Source organism: Semicossyphus pulcher, unplaced genomic scaffold (assembly GCF_022749685.1).
Source record: "Semicossyphus pulcher isolate SPU_LCO1_2020_fin unplaced genomic scaffold, fSemPul1.0.p SCAF_15, whole genome shotgun sequence".
NCBI lineage: Eukaryota > Metazoa > Chordata > Actinopteri > Labriformes > Labridae > Semicossyphus > Semicossyphus pulcher.
In genome coordinates this window covers 29,167,613-29,187,500 of record NW_027211659.1, presented here as the reverse complement: position 1 = coordinate 29,187,500, position 19,888 = coordinate 29,167,613, and the positions used below count along the sequence as shown (strand labels likewise).

Below are 19,888 nucleotides of genomic sequence, written 5' to 3'. Positions count from 1 at the left end.
TCCTCAGGTCAGCTCCTCAGGTCAGTCCTCCTCAGGTCAGCTCCTCAGGTCAGTCCTCCTCAGGTCAGTCCTCCTCAGGTCAGTCCTCCTCAGGTCAGCTCCTCAGGTCAGCTCCTCAGGTCAGTCCTCCTCAGGTCAGTCCTCCTCAGGTCAGTCCTCCTCAGGTCAGCTCCTCAGGTCAGTCCTCCTCAGGTCAGTCCTCCTCAGGTCAGCTCCTCAGGTCAGTCCTCCTCAGGTCAGTCCTCCTCAGGTCAGTCCTCCTCAGGTCAGCTCCTCAGGTCAGCTCCTCAGGTCAGTCCTCCTCAGGTCAGTCCTCCTCAGCCTCAGGAAGCAGCTGTATGATGTCGCCTGTGGCCCTGTGATGTCACAGTGATGTCATCAGACTAAAATTGTCTCACAGGCAGCGTGTGTGTGGAAACGTGAAGACGTGGCTGTTAACGAGGCAGGGGGCTCAATTAAAAATACACTGTTCTGGTGCATTATGGGAAATGTAGGATCCTAAGAAGATCAGTTCTAGTTCTCACACAGCACCAAACTTCATGTTATTTTTCCAAGAAGCTCACTGACACCTGAGTCACTAACTTTACAGCTGTTCACCGTACCCTGACAGTTCGAGCTGTCCCTGAACGCCTCGTGTTCATTAAGTCTCAGTTTGTGGTTTCAGATTCAGAGCTCAGTGACTGACGGGAAACGTATCTGCAAATATTCAAATATTTGACATGATTTTATTCACTTTGATTCCATCACAGTCTGAGGCCGTAAACGCTGGTTCTTTGTAAAGCTGCCACAGTTTGTTGATGAATGATTAGCTCTCTCCCTCCTCTGTGACAGCAAACTGAATATCTGGACTCATACAAAACATTTATAGACCAACTAATAAACTGATGAAGAAGAGTAAAGACAGCTTCATCTCTGTTGGATCAAAGTTCTGATCAAACGATCAGTCAGCCACAGTTTGTTCAGTTTAAACACCAAAACCACCTGGTTTTGTTCATTTACATTAATTAGCATCCTAAGCTAGCCCTCACATTAGCTGAAACTTAGCGTGTGCTAACCCCTCGCTCCTCTCTAGCTCCGCCCCCTCTCGTCCAAATATGGTCACTTCTGGCTCCACTAAACCAACATGGCGTCGGTCAAAATGCCAAACTTTGAAATTATCGTCCACAGGCCAACAGATGGCATCACTGTGGCCACGCCCACTTCTTATATACAGTCTGTTAGTCTAACACAGTGACCTGCTGCTATATCTGTACATATATACTGTGTGTGTGTGTGTGTGTGTGTGTGTGTGTGTGTGTGTATGTGTGTGTGTGTGTGTGTGTGTGTGTGTGTGTGTGTGTGCGTGTGTGTGTATGTGTGTGTGTGTGTGTAATCCCCTTCCTGTTATTTCAGTCTGCAGGACAGCCCCTGATCCACCACCGAGTGTGTGTGTGTGTGTGTCTCCTGCATAGTGAGGACTCATGTTAAAGGTCAGAGGTCACTGAGGCGTCCTCAGACAGCTGCAGACTCACAGAGCTGATGTGTTTATGAAGTGTTTTGTCTAATCTTTATTGAAGTATATTCACCGTCAGCAGTGCACAGGTGTGTTACATGACACAAACATACAGGTACCCCACAGTTTATAAAGAAGTCACATCAGAACTACTTGAACATGTGCAGCAGTTATATCGATACACTGCTGATGATACGTACTTTACTACATCCTGCTGGTTACACACTTTATATACAACTTATACAGGAGTAACGTGAGTCCTTCTCCCTGCTGATCCTGTGTGTGGATGTGTTGTTGTTGTTGTTGTTGTTGTTGTGTTGTTGTTGTTGATGTGTTGTTGTTGTTGATGTGTTGTTGTTGTTGTGTTGCAGGTGGCCTGCTGTCTCTGACTATAGACAAAGCTCTCCCAGAGGATGAAGGACAGTATAAATGCAGAGCAGAGAACTCAGCAGGAAAAGCTGAATGTTCCTGTACGGTTCTAGTGGACGGTAAGAACCTGACGTTCTATTAAGAACATATCTTTATATGTTACATAACTGCTCATACGATGAGCGGAGAGAAGCAGAAGCACATCAGTGTTTCTCTCTTGTTGTGTTGACGCTGTTTGGTCTGGTATCTGTTTAAAACATTTCTCACCAAACTCCATTCAAAAATCTGGGGTTTAATTTTTAGTGCTGTTAACACACACCTCACATTAAAGGGGACAGTTTAATGTCTTTTATCAACACAAACTTTTAACTGTTAAACTTTATTAAAATGTGACTTCCTCAAACACTTGAAAAACTTGACCTATATTGCAATTTTGATATGATTTGCGGTGATATTAAAGGGCATGATAACGTTTACATTGTTATTCTCATTTTCACTGAAAAACATATTAAAAGGATTATGGTGCAGATTTTGGAGGAACCTGAACCAAACAAGAATATTTGATGCTCATGTCTGTGTTTGACGTGCAGGCCAGAACATCTCTGACACTAAGATGGTATTTTAACACACATTTCACCTGTAATAAACATTTCACGTCCTGCGATATGAAAATTGCAAAAGCCATATTGCGATCTCGATAAAATTGCGATGAATTTTTCGGCCCTAGTTTGTACATGTAGATCAGTCTTAATGGAGACCTTTCACATATTTTGTGTGCACTAAAATAGAAATGAATCCTGTTAGCTTCACAAACTGAACAAACATTCATCTGTTTGTATTTTTAATGTTTAGTAAGTGAACTCTGATGTGCTTCTTTGTCGTTACAGGAGCCACATACCAAACTCCATTTAAAAAAGTGGCCCTTTCAATATTCCTGCATTGATGAGACTTTACATCATATTGTGAAACTCTGTCTGAACTCAGACGTGATTGTGATCATTTTGTCTTTACTTCAGCTGATAACTGAGACAGTTTAGGTTATTTCTAAAACTGTAGCAGCTTTTTATCAGAGCTGACACACAGTCCAGCCTCAAACACATCAGGACCTTAAACTGGCTGAATTTGAACAGGAACATTGTCCAGATAGATCCTCTCTCTGAATATAGACGTTTATATTTATATACACAACAAAAACCCTCCGGTGAACACAGCACAGAACAACCCCCCCCCTTAATTTCCCAGGATGCCTCAGCAGGCTCCGTCTGGTTTCCTGTAATTAAAAAAAAGCAACACAAACAGAGTCTACATTTATCAAACATCTCTGAATTAGATTCCTGGAACCAAGCGTGTAAACGTTCCTCTGACAGGAAGCAGAGCGATCCCCGGGTTCATCCTCTGGGGATCAGAGAAGCAGCGTCTTGTAAAGCGCTGCAGGGATGAAGCATCGCCTGGTTCCTCTACAGAAAGCCAATGGAGTTTCCATTTCATGTTGTTTAGCGCGATAACGTGATTTTTGAAGTTTGGCTGTCGAAATGACTCATAGGAACAAAAACTCCAGTAGATGTCCTCCGCCGTAGCCGATACGGAGCCGGTACAGATACGGCCGCAATGGCTGCAACATAATCTCCTGGGGCAATTGCGTCCGATCAAAGTACGTCCACTGAAAGTGCTTGTTTTTGCCGCTGACAGGCTCAGATTGTTACTCCAGGTGTCTGAAACCATTACAGAAGATCCTCCTTTTTTTAAAGAGTAAGATCCGTTTTGTGTGACCAGAAACAGAAGTCTCGCTCTGAAACCTGAACAGGACACCAAAGCTGTTAATGTGGCTCTCAACAATGTACGACACATGACGTCACCACTGAGCTTCAGTCCATGTTCAGTGTGATGAAGTTTGTTGTCCCGACAACCTCCCAAGTCTCATTTAGCCTTTAGCTTTGTTAGCTCCCTTGTTTCGACATGTAAAGCTTCATGTTCAGGACTGTGCTGTTCAATGACACGTGTTATTCTGTCTCATCTCACCAAAGAGCCGTTCAACAAACCCACAACAGAACAAACGGTGCAAATATGCCTGACTGTATTGAGGTCAGCCTGCAGGAGTTATCGCTGGAGTTAGCCTGCTTGAGAAGAGAATGGAAAATGACGTTAGGCTGTTGTAGAAGCAAACAATCTAAGTCAAATCTACTAAAGGTAACCTGGATAACACCCGTCTGTCAGCAGACAGCAGCTCCTCTGCGAGGCTAACATCAGTGCTAACTCTCTGCTGGCTCACGTCAAAGTTTGTGGACAACATGCCGACATGCTTGTTTTTTTTCAGCTTATGAAGAACAGTAGACAGACGGGCGTTTCTTTATCTGTCTTCATGAGAATCCTCCAAGTTACAGTTTGTTGTTCCTACAAAGTGAAACCGTTACTAACAACACATTTTATACCCCCCCCCCTCTCTCTCCCTCTCTCTCCCTCTCTCTCCCTCTCTCTCTCACTTTCTCTCTATTTCTCCCTCTCCCCCCCTCTCTCTCTCTCTCCCCCCTCCCTCTCTCTCTTACTTTCTCTCCCCCTCTCCCCCCCCCCCCCCTCTCTCTCTCTCCCCCTCTCTCGCCCTCCTGCAGACCCGACTGAAAACTCTTCGGCTGACAAGAAGTCGAAGAAGGCGACTCCGACCTCAGAGAGTGAGTTTCCAAAATATGCAGCAGCCTCTTTCCTTTTGTCCCAATATGGAGCTGCAGGCTGGGATCACTGGTTCCCACACACATACACACACACACACACACACACACACACACATTTCTATTTTAAAGCGTCTCTGTGTATCACTGAAACCATCACTGTCAGATTATTAGTCCGTCCTCCTCCATAACAGTAAACCGCTGCTCTCTTCTCCACATTAGGACCACGTTTCCCATCAGCCCCTCTGCTCCCCCTCCCTCTCTGATCCTTTCATGGCTGTGAAAGCTTCGGCTCTGGTGATCAGTTATTCGTGTGAATGTCTCTGTCTTCCTAATGAGCTTAATGAGCTGCAGCGACTTGTTAGCCGAGTGGCTTCAGTGCATGCTGATAGCTGCAATGGGGCTGGTTTGGTTCCCCCTCTGTTGCCCCACTTCCTGTTTGCCTCGTCACCTTCCAGCCGTCCAATAAAGGCCCAAAACATTATCTTTAAATGTAACTTATTAGCTCGTAGTTACCACATGGGAAGTCGTTGACAGGATATGCTAGGCGACCAGAGAACACCGCAGCTAGCTAACAGCAACAACAACGCCAAAGTAGTGTTCCTGTTGCCATCAAGAGGCTATCAGTTTAGCTAGCTAGCGAGTGGGTAACGTGATGCAGGAAATACAAGGAAAAATGTACTCTTCTTGTAAACATGGTGAACACAATCTCACCTGAAAGCACCAGAAAGTCTGAAGTTACCTGAAGTTAGCGTCGTTGACAAAGGTCCCTCTGCAGCTCTCCATCCATCGCACCACACCTCTTCTTCTCAGCACTAATGCTGCTGCTTATTAACAGTGGAACTGCTGGTCGGCGTCCATGTTTGCTTGTGGTCACATGTGGTTGTCATCTACCTGCACAGGTGCAGAGGTTCAGTGTGTTGTCTGGTGTGTTGACTCAGTTGTCAGGTTATTGGTCCTTCTGTCTGTTTGTAGCTCTCAGCTCGTCTTCACACTCAGCTAGCTTAAACACAAACTAGCTCCATGCTCTGCCTCTCGGACGCTTCACTGTCACGATTATCTGCTCTTAGCTACTGTCCTGTTTACTGATTAGATTTATTGATTGATTTTAAGAGCGCCCTCTGTTGGTCTACAAGGGAAACTTCAATGCAGCCCAAACAGAAGCCCCTTTCACACCTGCTCTGCTCTCCTGAAAATGTCCCAACAATGTCCTGCTGAGCTGCATGTGTGAACACAAATATCTGAATCCGTTAACCCCGACTGTAAGCTGACTGCAGCTCTCTGTAAATAGTCTGTGAGAACCGATGTGTGAACGCAGCAGGTAATAGTCGTTCAGGTTGAGCAGAGTTTCTCAGCTCTGTACTCTGTACTGCTCTCCTCAGGTGTCTGTATGATGTTTAATGTGCTGAAATTGTCTGGAGTTTATGTGTCAAACAAACTAAAGTTAGCCTGTTGTCGGTCAGCCTGGATGAAGCCTGAGAGGCAGAACTGAGGGTAAAGAAACCAGAGTGTACCGTGGAGTCTGTCTGTGCGGTAGTTTAATGTTCGTCTGTCTTCAACCCTCAGTGGAAAATCTGCTCTTATCTTTATGATCCAACTCTTAATCCTTCCTGCTCTGTGTGTGTGTGTGTGTGTGTGTGTGTGTGTGTGTGTGTGTGTGCGTGTGTGTGTGTGCGTGTGCGTGCGGGGGCAGATTGTGCATACCTCAGTATTAAGTTCACTGCAGTGGATGCTGGTCTTACACGCACGTTCGTGTCCTGGTTCTGATCTTGAAACCTGAAACAGGACGTGCAGACAAACAGACTCGACGAGACATTAAAACTAAATGTTTCTTAGTTTTTATCTTTAAAGAGTCTGTTGCCTTGAAGGGGAGTGTTAGGGAGCAAAGTGAGCAGAGCATTCTGGGAGATGTGGTACAGCTAAGGTGCTAACTTTCAGACGTATGGATGGGTGGTAGAGATGGAAATACTCATGTTTGGATGGTTGTATGATGAGCGATATGGTGGTTTAAGGGTTAAATTAATCTAGCAGCTCAGGCAGATGTGAGGCGGCCATGTTTGTTTACATTGTCTGGCTCTTCCATGTTATCTAAGTGTCCTTAGTCTCTTAAAAATTAAAATTAAGAAATGGGTTCAACAGTGTTATTAATTTGCTCTGATGTAAGCCACTAGCATTAGCATTTACTGCTAGAAGTCTACTTACTACAGTAAGCATAACCTCAGAGACAAAGAGCTGGGGTAGCATAAGCTAACTAGCATGTGTCTTTGTTGGGTTACAGGTTGTTATATCAAAAATGGGCCCTTCCTGTGAGAGTTGGTCCTTGGTGCTATGACAGTTCAGTGTGTCTAGCTAACTAGCTTACTACCCATAGTTTTAATCAAGAGTCACGTTTAAGAGCTAGCATAGCATAAGGTAACAATACAAGTTTATTTGGTTACAGGTTGTGCCCTAAAATAAAGGTTGTACCCGTGTGAGATACGGATTTTGCTGCTATGAAAGTTTAGGGCCATGTTAGCATGTCTAGCTAATTCACTTACTATCACTAGTTTAAATGAAGAGTTACTTTAAAGTCCAAGGGTAAACATATGACAAGCTAACTGTATCAGTTTGTGCGGCTGCTCGTTCAGGACTGGATCACGCAGTGTGTGGGAGTTTATCCTGGATGCTATCAGAGTTTAAGCTAACGTTAGCTGCCTTGTTTGGCCCTGTATACGCTCTGTTACCATGGGAACAAGCTGTTGTTGTTGAATCAGCTGCTAACTGTTTATGTGACATTGTAGAATGAAAAGGTCAACAGCACAGCAACAGTAACAACTGGATAGTTCCACCTCTATGTCTCAAACTTCTCTTTGGACAGAGCCAGGCTAGCATTTCTGCCTGCAGTCTTTGTGCTAAGCTAGGCTAAACATATTCTAGTATGACACTACCTATGTTAACATTTTTTAGCTAGCTAACATCGACTACCTCAAAAAACATGTTGTCTGCGCTGTTTGCTCTGCTTCCTGTATTTGTGCTAAGCTAGGCTTAATTGATGAAACTGACATCCATCTGACTCTGAAAGACAATAAGACCATTTACTGAAGATGTTAGCAGTGTTTCTTTAATATAGCCCTCTGTTTTTTGCTCGCTAGCATATTAACATGTTAGCTCAGGGCGGCTCCAGCTAACAACGGTGATCTGTGTTTTTGGGGAGCAGGAAACTAATTTAGAGACAGCTAATATCAGCAGAACTTTCCTATACTGTTGATCGTAGCATTGCTGTTGTCCTATCAGGAAGTTTCTCACTTTTTATCTTTTCGATGGAGCCAGGCTAACAGTTTCCATCTGCAGTCTGCGTGCTAAGCTAGGCTTAACATGTGCTGGGGTGACACTGAGTAATTACTGACAGCTAACCTAAAGTAGGATGTGCTAACTTTTGCAGCTGCTGTAAAGTTGACAGTCTCCAGTTTGTATGGTGGCACTAATCTCCATCTAAAACAAGATTTACTGACTTTTCTTTGAACACAACAAAGAAGACAAAAAGCTAACACTTTAGCTTCACTTGTAGCATGTAGCTCTTTGTTCCAGCTGTACGTGATGCTAATTACTCTCACTGAACTGAGCTGAATGTAACAGAGAGTCCTGTGCAGAGTCTAACCAGCAGATCTGACAGCAGAGAGAAGTGATGGGAGGATGGGGGGGTGTTTTAGAGCTCCTCGCGGCTCCTCTGCCTCACTTCCATTTAAGGCCTGGTTTCCTCGACTGTCCCTCCTCTCAGACTTTGTTTTACTTCACGCTGCAGATTAAACTGAAGCTCCTTTTAAGAAGCTCAACGGGTCGACGCTGAGCGGTTCGATTCCCTCAAACACTCAGTGTGTAATACAGAGACAATTTCAGACTGAAGCGGACTCAGAGGGAGAAACATGTGAAATACCAGTGAAGTTCTGAACATGAAGTATTACTGCTGACTAGGATTGTCCTGATGTTCAGTTTGTCTGCAGGTTGTTGCTACATACCTGCAGGGATGATACTGATATTGATACCTGATTATGTATCAGCAGATATTCATGATGTTGCACATTTCAAACATGATATTGTTATTAATTTAAATTTTTTAGCATGTTCACCATCTTAGTTTAGTATGTTAGCATGCTAACATGCGCACAATGATGATAGTACTGATGTTCAGCTGGTCTAATTTTAACCTTGTTTCCCATCCTAGTTTAGCATGTTAGCATGCTAACATTAGCTAATGAGCAGAAAACAAAGCTGAGGCTGATGCGAACATCTGTCCTGCAGGCTTCTGTTCATAAACTGAAGTATTATTAGACATTAATAAATATATATAAAGAGTTGTATATATGTACACATGGATGCTGTGATACACTCGTGTACACACGTCAGGGAAGGACGTCCCATATTTAGTCCTGAGTTAAAATGCTATCATACATGATTCAGACAAACAATCATTATGTTTAAAAAGTGGTGTCCTCGTCATGTTCCAGTCTTCACACTGAGATTTGTGCTGAGGTCAAAGGTCACATGAAGTGTTTGTGTCTTCAGACATTACTGAAAGATATTTTTATCGTCATCAGCCTGAACACACAAACACAGCAGATCCTCTTCATCTCATCACTGCTGCTGTTTGTTGTTCCTGTGTGTGTGTGTGTGTGTGTGTGTGTGTGTGTGTGTGTGGAAAACGTTGACCTGCTGTGACCTCAGGATCAGCTGACTCTTATTGAAGTTTGGGTTCGGAGCATTTTTCCGTGGGTTGGATTAAAGATATTTTCAGCTCTGACAGAAACATGAGGAGGTTCTGAGTTTAAACCCGGGTCAGCGTCCAGTCCTCCTGCAGCTTCTTCTTCTGTGGTTTCACACACAGGAAGTCTGAAGAAACAAATTGAAGGACTCTGAACGATGATAACTGGTGAAGTCTGGACCAAAGCTCATGTAAAATATGATCATTTAAAGCAGACTGTTGTAGTGAGAACGTCCATCTGTGTGTCCACTGTAATGATTTAAAGGGACAGTGCACATTAATAAACACCACAGGGCTGTTCGTGATGTAACTGAGTCACTTTAAAAATAGAAAATATTAGATGTAATAAAATGTGTTGAGATGATTTACAAGTCTGCAGAGATAATACAAACAGCATATTAACATGAGTACAAACATCAGCATATTATAAACTATGAGTTTATAAAGTCATTGAAACGAGCTGCAGCTTTAAAGTGATGAACACATTCAATAGTAATAATTCAGTTACATATTGAATATGATTCTGCTTCATGAGTTCTTTTACTTTTACGTTAGGTGATGCTTTGATGCTGAGGTGTTTGAACTCCGACTGAAGGAATGAAGCACTTTCACTGTGTCTGCTCTCACTGAAGCACTTCCTGTCTGCGCTTGCTGCTGGTCTGAGATCAGTGTAAACACACTGACTGATGATCAGAGTTCAGTCATGTTGGATTTCTGACGATATTTTGATATTTTAAACTCATTTTGCCTGATTTTTAATATTAATGTATGAACATACTTTTCCCCGTCACTACAGAGAGCGTCCGTGTGTCCTGTGGTGAATCCGCCTTCAGACAGAACATACAACACTTTGAACATGAAGCGGCCATAATGAGAAAACTACTTCAGCTTATGTTCCTGTAACACTTTTATCTCTTCGTTTTTAATATTTACGTCTTAATTTGCAGGAAATGTTCAGATTGATTCCTGCAGTAAAAGTTTAATAACACAGACTTCTGTTCTCTGTCACCAGCATCAGTCCGACGCTGGAAATACTGTTTCAGTAAAATGAAAGTCTCATCAGGAAAACATATGAATGTCTTCAAATGCTCTGTTGTTGTTTCCTGTCGAAAGAGCACTGATGTAAAAAAAAAGGCATTCAGGTGTGCACAGGTAGCCTCCTCCCTCACAGGCAGATTAAAGCTGTTTGTCCTGTCAGACTGTACTGAGGGAAACAAATCTCCCCGTCTGTGCTCTGCCTGCTGTGGCGTCTGTTGTGTTAGCTTAGCTTAGCATTAGTGCATATTTCAGGTTTTCCTGTGTAGTTAATGTACGTGGACATGCTGGGTTACATGATCATGTTTGGTTCTCTTTGGCGCCTCACATGGTGATGAGCTGTAACTGCAGGTCCTAATCTAACAGAGATGATGTAATAGCTGTCTGGGCCAATCGGGAACCAGATCCGCATGTTAAAGGTCAGAGGTCAGCTGCTGCTTTTGTTTACAACATTCAAAGTTTTGTTTTGAAAGGAAAAGTCAGTGAGGTTGTCGAGCCGGCAAACAGGAAGTGGCTGCTCCACCCAGGAAGTGGCTGCTCCGCCCAGGAAGTAGTCTGATCCATCATAAAACAAGACTCTTTACACTTTATATTCATACACAATAAAAAATATATATACAAGTGTTAATAAGTGGAGGAGATGGGAGGTACTCAGAGCTAGGCCAGTTTCCCTCCATTTTCAGTCTTGATGCTAAGCTAGGCTAATGACCTCCTGACTCCTGTTCTGCACTGACTTATATGTGTCCCATCCTTATGCTAAGCTAACTTAACCAGCTTCTCACTGTTTATGTCATGTTTAGCTGACATGACAGTGGTGTCAATCAAGAAGAAAGAAGGAGTTGGTTTACCTTTATTTTGAAGTGTTCCTGTTCCTGTCGTAATCTAACTCAGGATCAGTAAAGTATCTGTCTGTCTGTCCGTCTGTCTGTCTCTCTGTATGTCTCTCTGTCTGTCCCTCTGTCTGTCTCTCTGTATGTCTCTCTGTCTGTCCCTCTGTCTGTCTGCCCCTCTGTCTGTCTGTCCCTCTGTCTGTCTGTCTGTCTGTCTGTCTCTCTGTCTGTCTCTCTGTCTGTCTGTCTGTCTGTCTGTCTGTCTGTCCCTCTGTCTGTCTGTCCCTCTGTCTGTCTGTCTGTCTGTCTGTCTCTCTGTCTGTCTGTCTGTCTCAGAGCTCTCCCTCCCTCCTCAGTAACTCTAACGAGATGATGCATTAGCCCGTTATAGCGCCACCTTCAGGACAAAAGGTGTAGACGTGACAGACTTGTGACATGTTAAATGTGAGACGGTGACTCACACTAAAGATTTATTAAACATCAACACAACAAACAGTTTGTTTTATTCTGAAGGAGCAGAAATCACTTTATTTTGAAGGAGACACGTTGATAAGTTTTATTACAGGATTAAAGTTACACAACTGAACACAGATTCTTCTCTGTCGTCTTCTTCGTCTTCTTCTTCTGCAGCCGTCAGAATAAATAAAAACTATTTCCTGCCTGCTGAGGAACTATTTTTAGAATGACCATATTTGGTCATCAGACACGCTCTGTCTCACATTCTTCTTCTTCTTCTGTTTTTATGTGAACATGAAGAAGAAGCCTCCATACATCGTGATGTTTGCGACACGCTCAGTCCTCCACGCGAAGCTCCTTTAAAAACAAAGACAACATAAAGAAATAAATGTGCACATGGTGACGAGCTCGGCTCCTTAAAAGGACAAAACATGAGTCAGATTAAAAACAGTTCAGAGTTCACGGAGACTCTCGGGCTGAGCTGGAAAACAGACGGACATGAGCTCACATGAGCTCTTGACGTCTCAGGACAAGCAGATGTTAGAGGAAGAAGACAGGTGGCGCTGACCTCATCGTCATATTAATCCTCATTATTGTAAAACAGAAGAGACGATTTCATCTGCTTTGTTTGTACATCTTATTATTGGTGTTTGTGTTTCAGGTGAAGCCAGAATAAAGAAACCAACAGCCAAGACTCCTCCTAAACAAGGTGACACACACACACACACACACACACACACACACACACACACACACACACATTTCTAATGATATCTTTTATGTGAGACAAATGAGACACTTATTTCCTACATTTACCCATAATGCACCTGAATAATGTCACCCTGCCTGGGTAATGCGTGCGTGCGTGTGTGTGTGTGTGCGTATGCGCGCAGCTCTGCCTCCACAGATCCTGCAGTTCCCAGAGGACATGAAGATCCTGGCGGGAGAGAAGGTGGAGATCCTATGCAAGTTCTCTGGAGCTCCGCCCCTCAACTGCACCTGGCTCAAGTTCAGGAAACCAGTGAGAGACACACACACACACATACACACACACAGACACACAGGTTGGGGGTATTGATTATTCAGCAGGCTGTGATTGGCTGAACAGGATATATAGTTTTGAACATTTGATGATGTTTTGGACGAAGCTCTCTGAGAGGAAGTGATGCATGCTGTGGTGTGATGACTGTCTGGAGCTGCAGTGCATGCTGGGAGTTGAGCAGAAGAGTGTAGTGTGGTCTGTGTTTTCTGTCAATGAAAGTTATGATGATAAAAACAGTTCTATAAGTTTGGTGATCTCTGAGGTCTGATCAGCTCTGATGCAAACAAAGGTCAGCTGCAGAACTTCCTGTTTATACGAAAGGGCTCTAATATTGTGTGTGTGTGTGTGTGTGTGTGTGTGTGTGTGTGTGTGTGTGCAGATCCAGGAGGGCTCGACTGATATCTCCATAGAGAGCAGTGACAGCAGCAGTAAGCTGACGATCAGCAGCGGTCAGCAGGAGCACTGCGGCTGTTACACCATCGAGCTAAGGAACAGCTACGGCCTCCGCCAGGCGGCGCTCAACCTCACCATAGTCGGTGAGACACACACACACACACACACACACACACACACACACACACACACACACACACACACACACACACTCACAGCCTGTCACATGATCACGTCCATCAATCCGTCTCATCTTCTCTGAATCGGTCAAACTTTGTTTCATTACCTGATGTGTCTCCGGCTGCACCAAACTCCATGATAAAAATGGCTGATTTTAGGTTGTGAATAAATATGATTCATTGAGAGGTTACATGTAGCGCCACCATCAGGTCCACATTTGAATGTGTCTCTTGCTGAATGTGTATTTAAAGCGTGCTCAGCAGCAGGGAGTGTGTTCAGCTCATCAAGAGGAGCTACGACTCACATCCAGTCACAACCAGTTTGAACTGAGACACCCAGAGGCTGCCACACTTCAGACCAAACTCCTGTGTAGCTATTCTGCTTTAATGACTGAGGAGAAGAAGAGTCTGTTAACAGCTCACAGTATGTTGGACATCATGTCACTGAGTTTACACAGACACACTGTATTTCTGATCCCTGCCGCCTGTAGGTGTCAGTTTCATGCAGCCTTTAACCCCGCCCCCTCCCTCCTCAGATAAACCCGACCCCCCGGCGAGGGTCCCTGCTGCCTCAGACATCCGACGTGCGAGCCTGACGCTGTCCTGGTACGGGCCGACGTACGACGGAGGCAGCGCGGTTCAGTCCTACAACCTGGAGATCTGGGACTCCGTGGAGCCACAGTGGAAGCACCTGGTATCCTGTAACAGCACCTCCTACAATGTACAGGTGAGGTGATCACTTACACCTGAGACAGAGGTGTGATCTGAGGGAGAAAAAACACCTTCATACAAACAGCTCAATGTTTAATGTCGTCTCTAGAACCTTCTCCCGGAGCGTCAGTACAAGTTCCGTGTTCGGGCGGAGAACATCTACGGGGTCGGAGAGCCGAGTGCAGAATCTGAACCCGTCACAGTCGGCCTGGTGGACGACGGTGAGTAGACCGAGCCGTCACAGGTCACAGGTCACAGGTCACAGGTCACAGGTGTGTCCTGATCCGGCTCAGGGTCGCCACAGTCTCCTGGGTTTGTGTCCCTCCTGAACATCTGGCTGATGTAAAGAAACATTTCCTTCCTGTCAGTGATCGTGTGTCCTGTTAGCACAGACTTATGTTGATGTTTTAAAGGGATCCTGTACTGCTCGATGTGTTGTTGTCTATTGTAACTAAACAGCTAACTAACTAACCTGAGCCTGCTGAGTTCATGTGACTCACTCAACTAACTGTCTGCTGTTGGTCTGACAGACAAACTGGACGAGGCCGAGGAGGAGGACGACGGTACGACTTCCTGTTTACACTCACTGCATCAACTGACAGATACACAACACATACACACGCTGCAACAACACAACAACACAACACAGAGGTTCTACATTGCAGAGTAACATTGTGTAAACATTAATGTGACATAACATTAATACAGGTCATGTAACATGATGTAACATAACCTGTCTCTTGCCCCAGCAGTGACCTCTGACCCCCGTGTGTTTGTGTGTGTGTGTGTGTGTGTGTGTGTGTGTGTTTCAGACTCGGAGAAGGAGCCGGACTACAGAGACGTGAGCATCCGGACAGACGTGAAGGTGAAGGAGCTGTACGACGTGGAGGAGAGGCTGGGAACGTAAGACTCCGCCCACTCACACCACACCCACAATGCACCTCTGCTTTTGATTGTATTAATGCTGATGAATTATTTGTTGCTAGCATTTAGTTACTTAGGACGCAGCTAAAGCAAGCGAGCTAGCCAGAGAGGTGCAGGAGCTACAGCTAACGTCACGTGTGTGTGATCTGTCAGTGCTCTCACTGAATACTGGAGTCTAAATATCATAATGATGAAAGGTTAAGCTGCTAGTTAGCTTTAGCATGTCTCAGATGAAGGTGAGTTATCCTGTGTAGGTGCTACTTTTAATGATGCATCAGACTGTTATTACGACTATCAGGGATCAGGTGAAGCTGTTTCCAGGTGACAGGTGTGTCTGTGTCTGTGTGACAGGGGGAAGTTCGGTCAGGTGTTCAAACTGGTGGAGAAAGCCACGAAGAAGGTTTGGGCGGGAAAGTTCATCAAGGCGTACTCGGCCAAGGAGAAGGAGAACGTGCGGCAGGAGATCGGCATCATGAACAGCCTCCATCACCCCAAACTGGTGCAGTGCATCGACGCCTTCGAGGGCAAGTCCGACATCGTCATGGTGCTTGAGATGTACGTTCACCCTCAGCTGTAACACCGGCGTGGTTTCAGGGTCATTGTGATGTCACAGGAAATACGCTGATTGTCCGAGCTGGGACGCTGACCGATACTTGAGTTCTAATCGCTATAGGCCTTTGGAGAGCCGAGAGAGTTCATTGATAATACCTGATAAATTCATCAATCTGTGACCTGATTGGATGATTCAGAACTTTGAATTCAGATGTTTGAAGATCTTTAATGCAGCAGCTGCTGTTTGTCACACACACACACAGGCAGACACACACACACACACACACACGCAGACACACATACACACACACACACACAGGCAGACACACACACACACACACACACGCAGACACACATACACACACACACACACACGCAGACACACACACACACACACACGCAGACACACATACACACACACACACGCAGACACACACACACACACACACGCAGACACACATACACACACACACACGCAGACACACATACACACACACACACAGTTATACCAACATGTTATCTGCTCTGAGTTTTCACAAGAATAAGCTTCAGATGCTTTTGTTTTGTAATGATTTCATCACTTCCTGTTTGGTGATAAAAAGGGAGGAGTTTGTCTCAGAGTGTAGACCCTGATAAGCATCGAGTCGAAGACAAACAGTAAATATTTGTGTGATAAAAACTGGAAAAACATCCACACTGACAAGAACAGGAAGGAAGTTGTTTACATTCAGACTCTTATTTTGATAGTCTGACAACTAATGTATGACTTTATTACTGAAACTTCAGAAACAACAATATGCTGAAGTCTGTGTGTGTGTGTTTACAAGGTAAAAACTAAAGATCTGGGGTTTAATGTTTCAGTATTGAGCTTCTGACAGGAAACACTCTTTGTTATTGTAGACAGCTCAGCTAAATGGAATGCAGCCCTTTCTAATGTTATCAGGTCCTCCTGATTTTATACTTGTTTTCTCCCTGTGACTCTCTGTAAGGTCCCATTACATACAAATATGTGTTATTTTCCTCTAATACTTTTATTGGTCTCAGAAACAGTGTGTGTGTGTGCGTGTGTGTGTGTGTGTGTGTAGGATCTCGGGCGGCGAGCTGTTCGAGCGGATCATCGACGAGGACTTTGAGCTGACGGAGAGAGAAGTGATCAAATACATGCTGCAGATCATCGACGGGGTCAACTTCATCCACAAGCAGGGCATCGTCCACCTCGACCTCAAGCCCGAGAACATCATGTGTGTCAACAAGACGGGCAGCAGGATCAAACTCATCGACTTCGGACTCGCCAGGCGACTAGGTACAGAGTCGGTGCGGGCGTGGGGGGGTATCGGTTTAGACCTGAGCCTGTTGTCCTTTAATGCCCCCCCCCAGCATGTTTCTGACGTTGTCTGAATGAAGTGATGGTTTAAACTTCCCGTCTCAAACAGAAAACGCAGGAACTCTGAAGGTTTTGTTCGGGACTCCAGAGTTCGTGGCTCCTGAAGTGATCAACTATGAAGCCATCAGTTACCCCACAGACATGTGGAGCATCGGAGTCATCTGCTACATACTGTGAGTACAGTTAGCACTAAACACAGCTTCTTATTTATGTCATTTGGTTCACTTTGTATCTACTTTAGCCTAGCTTAGCATAGATTATCATGTCAATGTTTGTGTGTTGGGTTCATCTGTTGAGCTTTATTTAGTTTTGCTTAGTTCACATCAGCGTAGTGTCGTTACGTTTCATTTGAACATTTTTCTTTATCGTCATTTTGCTTCATGTCACTTTATTAACCTCTGACGTCATCAAACGACCTCTAACTTCTTGTAGTTTAAATGATCTGAGTTTGGCTTCATTTTACTGTAATTCTTATAACTTAAAGTTGATGTTAGCTTAGCCTTAGCTTAGCCTTAGCCTCAGCTTTAATTTTTCAAATTTCTTTCTTTAAATTTGTTATAACTTCATTTAGATTAGCGTAGCTCAGCTTCAGTCATCATCTTTGTTTGTACTCTGATTATGTGAGATTAACTGATCACTAACTGGAGCTGTAATTTGATTCACCAGTTTCCATTCATTTCTTCTGAATCTAAAGATGTATTCTCAGAGTAGTTTTCTTTGTGGTGACTGTATTCCAGTCAGATAGCTCAGTTAGCTTTAGCCTGCTTCAGTCTGGCTCAGATAGCCTGTGTTTGTCGTCCTCTCAGGCTGAGCGGTCTCTCTCCCTTCATGGGCGACAACGACAACGAGACTCTGTCCAACGTCACCTCGGCCACCTGGGACTTTGAGGACGAGGCGTTCGATGAGATCTCCGACACAGCAAAAGACTTCATCACCAACCTGCTGAAGAAAGACATGAAGTACGACTGCAGAGGGCTAGCATGACGTGTTAGCTAGCTGTTGACCGTACACTACAGTTTGAAAAGGAGTGATTTTACACAAACAAACATTTAAACACTAAAGATGTTCATAAATATTTATAGAGGTTAGTCCAAGGAGCAGGATCTGATGAGTTCTGGCGTCTAAGCTAACAGTTGTTAGCAGTTAGCTTGCCTGCTGCTGTAGTTTGCCCTCATTACCTTCATCACAGTTGATGTTTCCGTTAAGTAGCTAGTTTAGTCTGGTGGTTCCCAACCTAGGGGTCAGGGTCCTCCAAAAGGTCACCCGATATACGTGAGAGAAGACAAAAGAAAATACAAGTTCTGATTCACAAGCGTCTTTAAACTTTTTACGTCCTGTCTTTGAATATTAAAGTACTTTAAGGTTACAACAAAATGAATCAGTTAAACGTAGGGAAGTATAAAGTACATTACTCAAGCTGAAATGTAGAGGATCAGAGGTTAAAGTAGCATTAACAGGAAATACTCATGTTTACACTTCCTGTGTGTCAGGACTCGGCTCAGCTGTGCTCAGTGTTTCGAGCACACCTGGCTGAAGCAGGACACCAACACCATGAAGACCAAGAAGCTCTCCAAGGAGAGGATGAAGAAGTACATCCTGCGGAGGAAGTGGCAGGTAAACAACAACAACAACAAAGAACAAAACAAAACAATAAAAATCAGGACGTTTAGCATCGCAGCAAAGAAACAAAAGACGATAAAAAGAATCTGTTAGTAAAGAACAATTAAAACCAGGAGGCAGCAGAATAAAGTGGACACACCGTGGCTGCACGTCAGTCAAAGACAGACATGTGTTTATATTGTGATGGTTCTTTCATGTTGCCGCTCTGTAGAGAAACATGTTGGTGCATTAAAAAGACATTTAGGTCACAGAATCCGATCGATTCGAGCACATTGTCAAACACTGACTGAGATCATAATAACCATGTTTCTGTGGTCCATCATGGCCGACAGCACAGGAAGTGATGATGTGACTGTTTCTTCTTCTGTGGTAGAAAACGGGTCACGCTGTGCGAGCCATCGGCAGACTGTCCTCCATGGCCATGATGGCCGGAGTCAGCGCCAAGAAGGGCTCACCCACTGAAGGTGAGTAACTGCCAGCTGAAACTGTTGTGTAGCTAGCTGACAAAGCTAACGTTAGCATGCTAATATCTGAGCCATTAGGTCTAAAAGACACGATCTGGAGACACAGCTGACCTGAAACTTGATCAATTCTGTTTAATAATGAAATTAATTAAAATGAAATAAAATTACACAACACAACTCTGAACACAAAATGCTATGCTAATAACACCAGTTAGCTTAGCATATCAAGATATTTCCCCCTCATTATAACCTGTATAAAAACTACTGACTGTGACACAGATGTTTGTGTGTACACAGACAGAAATACAACTAAAGTTTATCTGTTAGCTTTTTAATCTGTCGTGTTGCAAAGTAAAGCTAGCTTGTGATGCTACAGTGACTTCCTGTTTACATAGCTGCTTGCTCCTGATTGGACAGAGCTACAGATTTTCCTGTTTACAAGCTGAGACATTTGTTAAGTTTAATGGTGCAACCTGGGGTCTGTTTCAGAAAGGAGGTTCAACAAAGCCTCGGTCTAACCCCGGACTTTGGTTTGACTTACTCTGAGCTGAAAGTCGCTTTCTGGTTCCAGAACAGCTGATCAGAGTTAGTTCAATCAACTCTGAGTAGGTTCAGCCAGAGTTAAGTGCGTGCACGCTGACTATAAAAAGCCAGCATTAATGGAGCCCCGACACCACGAGTCACCATGGCAACAGTACACAAAAAGAGGTCCTCCTACGTCACACCAGCGGAGCTCGAAATCCTCACGCGGACGTTCAGCGAATACGAGCATGTTTTTAGAAACATAAAGTAACACGGCTGCAGCTGCAAAAGAGAGAGAAGCGGCTCGAGTGAACGCGTCAGTTTGAACTGGTCTGTTTATTTAATACTCCATCACGACCGGAAGCTAAAATTTATATTAATTTAGGAGCAATGCAGCGGGAGAAAAAAACATACGTGAAGCAGTTAAAAATAAAACAGCAGAACATCATTGAAAGGTGCGGCTCAGGCAGAACAGGCTCATGGCTGAACCTCACTTCAGTCAGATTTTAAATAT

At 44.2% G+C, this 19,888-nt stretch overlaps 1 protein-coding gene across 4 annotated transcripts in view; it reads left to right on the top strand.

The window, feature by feature from the left end:
* mylka (myosin, light chain kinase a) overlaps positions 1-19,888 on the top strand; it is a 65,013-nt gene that overhangs the window by 41,059 nt on the left and 4,066 nt on the right. For all 4 annotated transcript variants that reach the window (XM_069662578.1, XM_069662576.1, XM_069662579.1 and 1 more), the window contains 15 exons: positions 1,864-1,980; positions 4,468-4,527; positions 12,245-12,292; positions 12,477-12,604; positions 13,005-13,161; positions 13,734-13,924; positions 14,018-14,129; positions 14,439-14,471; positions 14,721-14,811; positions 15,184-15,387; positions 16,470-16,687; positions 16,818-16,941; positions 17,575-17,727; positions 18,259-18,382; positions 18,762-18,852. In XM_069662578.1, the coding sequence (XP_069518679.1) occupies positions 1,864-1,980; positions 4,468-4,527; positions 12,245-12,292; positions 12,477-12,604; positions 13,005-13,161; positions 13,734-13,924; positions 14,018-14,129; positions 14,439-14,471; positions 14,721-14,811; positions 15,184-15,387; positions 16,470-16,687; positions 16,818-16,941; positions 17,575-17,727; positions 18,259-18,382; positions 18,762-18,852 (1,851 nt within the window). The remainder of the gene's footprint in view (positions 1-1,863; positions 1,981-4,467; positions 4,528-12,244; positions 12,293-12,476; positions 12,605-13,004; positions 13,162-13,733; positions 13,925-14,017; positions 14,130-14,438; positions 14,472-14,720; positions 14,812-15,183; positions 15,388-16,469; positions 16,688-16,817; positions 16,942-17,574; positions 17,728-18,258; positions 18,383-18,761; positions 18,853-19,888) is intronic.